This window comes from Homarus americanus, unplaced genomic scaffold (assembly GCF_018991925.1).
Source record: "Homarus americanus isolate GMGI-L3 unplaced genomic scaffold, GMGI_Hamer_2.0 scaffold19318, whole genome shotgun sequence".
NCBI classification, from domain to species: domain Eukaryota; kingdom Metazoa; phylum Arthropoda; class Malacostraca; order Decapoda; family Nephropidae; genus Homarus; species Homarus americanus.
Genome location: NW_024732238.1, coordinates 3,869,626 through 3,873,720, shown reverse-complemented (window position 1 = coordinate 3,873,720; position 4,095 = coordinate 3,869,626). Strand labels below are relative to the sequence as shown.

The following is a 4,095-nucleotide window of genomic DNA, read 5'->3' as shown; positions in this document are numbered from 1 at the left end:
CGAAGGAGGTCGTTTGTACCTGGGACGAGGGAAACACACAGGCAATGGACGACCCTCATTAGTGGCCTGAGAGAGAGAGAAAGAGAGAGAGAGAGAGAGAGAGAGAGAGAGAGAGAGAGAGAGAGAAATGGCTATCTCTCTTGCCTCTTATATCATCCCTTTCTCCCTCTTTTACTCTCCATTGTGTCCTCTATCTCCCTCTTTGTCTTCTTTTCTCCATCTCTCTTCGTCTTTCCTTCCCATCCTATATTCCTCCTTGTTTTCTTCTTCCGTTTCTCTTCCTTCATCCCTTGCCCCTCTTCCTCCTTAGCTCCTCTTCCTCATTCCGTCTCCATCTTCTTCCTCCCTCCAACTTTCCTCTTCCTGCCTATCCCTCCCTCTCCTCCTCTTCCTCCCTCTCTTCCTCCCTCTCCTCCTCCATCAGTAGTTCATATTGGCAAAGATTATCTCAGGTTATGGAACACGTTGGAACCTTTATGACCCTGTGGGGGGGGGGAGGGGGGGAGGAAGAAGGAAGAGATGGTGACTTATAGAAAGGGACGAGGAAAAGAAGGAGAGAGGATAAGGAGTAGAAAGAAAAAGGGGAAGAGGGGGAGGAAGAGGAGGAGGAGAAGAAGAAAGAAGATAAATAAAAAACAAGAGAGAGAGAGAGAGAGAGAGAGAGAGAGAGAGAGAGAGAGAGAGAGAGAGCTACTCAGACTCACCATTACACACTTCACATTATGCACCGCTCGTCCACATGACCTCTGGGTTGATTGTCCTTTACGGCACAATGTCAAAGGTCACGACACCGGAACATGACCCTATTTGTCGTGGTGACCCAAGGGACTGAGGGAAGGGGGAGGGAGAGGGAAGGGAGAGGGAGAGGGTGAGGGTGAGGGAGGGGTGAGGGTGAGGGAGGGGTGAGAGTGAGGGTAGGTGAGGTGAGGGAGGGGTGAGTGGTGATCGTAGAGAGCTGGTGTTCTTGGCTGAGGTGATGAATTGATGGTGGTAGTAGTGGTGTGTTGGTGGTGATGGTATTAGCAGTGGTAGGAAATTGATAGCGGTGGTAGTGATGTTAGTAGTAATAGCGATGGAAGTAATAGTAGTAGTAGTAGTAGTAGTAGTAGTAGTAGTAGTAGTAGTAGTGATTATACTGGTAGCTATCCCTTCCATCTCCCTTCCTACCACCTTTTACTCCCCTTTTCCATCTCCCTTCCTACCACCTTTTGCTCCCCTCCCTCCCACTTCAAGCGCCTCAGCTCAGAGAATGAACGCATTTGTCACAGTCCTTCCGTGTGTGAATTTCAAGAAGTCGACCAAGTTCCCTTATTCAGGAAAACTCACCGGAATATAAAGAAGTAGAAGGGGGGGGGGGTAAAGGGGGTCGTGAAGGGGGGGTAAAGGAGGAGGGTGAAGGGAGGTGGGTGGAAGGATAGAGCGTGATGAGAGGGGTGAAAGGAGGGGCGTGAAGGGAGGGGTGAAAGGAGCGGGTGAAGGAAGGGGTGAACAAGGATCGTGAAGAGGGGTGAAAAGTGGGCTTGAATGGAGGGGTGAAAGGGAAGGCGTGATGGTGGGGGGGTGGAAGTGTTGACGACAGACCAGCTTGAAAAACACCCTGAATACAAGATCCATCTGTTAGGTCAGGAAAGGCGGTTATTAGACTGACAAAATAAAAGTCATTAGGGTTCTTGGGGGCGAGAGAATGTTCGCCTGGCTAGTAGCGTCTGTCGTGATGTGTTGTTCCAAATAGACCCCTGAGGAAGTGTCCACCTGTAGCTACTGCTGCGTCACCGGAGTGAGAACACCTCCTCCAACAGTAAGGTTGATCAGCAGTGCACCGGGTATTACCATCCAATGACGTGCTAGTGCATGCAGCAGACCCTGGACGTGGTGCTCGTGTTGGAAGCGAGAGTGGATGACTGTTCGTACTTATGGGCCCCAGCACTACTAGACCCTGCCACCCGAGTCACGCCAGAACACCAGGGAGAACCGTGAACACAAGGAGGAGGCAGCGAACCATCAGCGGGTAATGTACAGTTGAGTGGCTGAGACCTGCCAGGTGTTAATCAGGGAGGAGAGATACGGCCCTTGTGGGAACACCTCCTGACCTTCCGCGTACCCTGCCTCGGACCCATGGACCCACAATCTGCCTGAAATCTGTTTTTTTTCTGCTTTCGTCTTTAATGTCAGCTGACTCTCTTCTGCAGCTGGTGGGTAACAATCAGCGGATATATAACTCCAAGCAACACAGACGGGCGCCACACTACAGCAGAACCTCACGATGGCTTCTTTAAACTGTGTACTGATCATAGCCATGCTGGCGGTAGCGTCTGCTTCAGGTGGGTATTCTACCATAACTATAATGTGATTACTGCCTTAACTGAAGTACATTCTTGTCTTATAAAGTTTCGTCACAGTTATAGTTGAAGAGTTAGGTTGAAACACATCATCATCACTATGTGTTAAGTACAAGTTTGTCTCCTTCAGCGTGTTCTCCGCCGTTTGTTGACATCGACAATCGCTGTTACTTCTTCCAGCACGAGATGGCGCTCACCTGGTAAGTCTGATAGAGAGGTACTGAAACACCGTGACTCAAACTCTATCCTGGTTGATTAAGATGTGTGCTCGAGTGTGAGAGAGGACGATAGACTCTCTTTGTTAATTTATCTTACTTCCTATCCATCATTTTCTCTCACAGGGGAGAAGCTCGAGCGTACTGTCAGGCCATGGGCGACCGTGTGGATCTGGCCGTGGTGGATAGCTGTGAGAGATTAGGTCTTACCTGGCACTTCATCGTCAACAACTGTGAGTAGAGGGACACACACACACACACACACACACACAAATAGAGAGTTGCACGTCTCATATTTATTAATTGTTGAGGAATTAGTGTAAATATTATCCTAGTTAGGAGCTTAAAGACCTTAGTTATCACGGGAGAGGGGTTAGTGTGGCTCTAACCTAACCTAACCTAACTAGTGTGTGGTCATTACTAATATCTTATCACTTGTCTCTCTAGATGGACCTCACTGGTACTGGATCGGTGCTACAGACGCAGGACATAGAGGTGACTGGGAGTGGGTGACGGGGTATTCTGTGGCCATTGGTACGCCTTTCTGGTACCCCAATCATCCTAACGCTCAAGGCAGCTGTTTAGCCCTGGAACATAAAACTGGATACTTTGTTGATTTTGATTGTACCGTCGCTGGCAATTTCATCTGTGAGAACTCTATTAATGATTAACTTAATGGTAATGTTTAGTGGGTGATGTTGACAGTGATTAACTTGTGATAACCTAACCTAACCTAACCTGACCTGACCTGACCTGACTTAACCAAACCTAACCAAACCTAACCAAACCTAAACTAAGCTAACCCATCCTAACCTAACTACGACAGCTTCTGGTTTATATCATTCGTAACACAGGACGTTTACTGATATGTATTATGTATTATTTATGTTAAAATTGTATGAATGAATAAAGTGAATAAGATAATAGAGAAGTTTTATTGTGTTGGTTATGAGGTTAACCAATACTCTCTCTCTCTCTCTCTCTCTCTCTCTCTCTCTCTCTCTCTCTCTCTCTCTTCCACATTTCTCTAATCCTCTTCATCAATTTACTTAGGCCTATACCACATTATGTAGGTTCTGTTTCCTCGGTTATTTAGGCCTATATCGGGTTATCTAGGCCTTATCAGGAGCTATTTAGAACTATCTCACCAGATCTCCCCACGCGGATCACTCAAGTGGAGGAGACAGTGGAGATACCTCGCCTCTGCGTGACACAAACACACTGGGAGACAACGATTACATCACTGATTGTTTTGATTACGTCACGGGGATTACGTCATCATTACGTTCGCTGAAGCATGAAATTTCAGGATGTCGTTCGTTGATGTCTTGATGTTATTTAGGCAATGTTATTAATGGGTATTTAACGTACTGATTATGTTATTAATTCTATGTGATTACGAGATTTTGTTAGTCTCTCTCTCTCTCTCTCTCTCTTATTTTACAAAACCTGAGTTCCTCTCTTTACTCTAAACAAGGAGACTGCCTGAAGGGGTTTTTGTCCCTCTTGTCTTATACAAATGTGAAACTCGGATATTTCAG

At 46.8% G+C, this 4,095-nt stretch overlaps 1 protein-coding gene across 1 annotated transcript; it reads left to right on the top strand.

Annotated features, from left to right (window-relative positions):
• The first annotated feature begins 2,213 nt into the window (after positions 1-2,213).
• On the top strand, positions 2,214-3,478 carry LOC121868192 (hepatic lectin-like). The gene is made up of 4 exons (XM_042368501.1): positions 2,214-2,321; positions 2,470-2,539; positions 2,681-2,787; positions 3,002-3,478. Exons 1-4 carry the CDS (start codon positions 2,264-2,266, stop codon positions 3,223-3,225), a joined length of 459 nt encoding a protein of 152 aa, XP_042224435.1. The 5' UTR covers positions 2,214-2,263; the 3' UTR covers positions 3,226-3,478.
• The last annotated feature ends 617 nt before the right edge of the window (positions 3,479-4,095 follow it).

Coding starts and splice junctions, on each gene's coding strand:
- LOC121868192 (XM_042368501.1), top strand. CDS start 2,264: ATGGCTTCTTTAAACTGTGTACTGATCATAGCCATGCTGGCGGTAGCG. Junction 2,322..2,469: donor GGCGGTAGCGTCTGCTTCAG/GTGGGTATTCTA, acceptor TGTCTCCTTCAG/CGTGTTCTCCGCCGTTTGTT. Junction 2,540..2,680: donor CACGAGATGGCGCTCACCTG/GTAAGTCTGATA, acceptor TTTCTCTCACAG/GGGAGAAGCTCGAGCGTACT.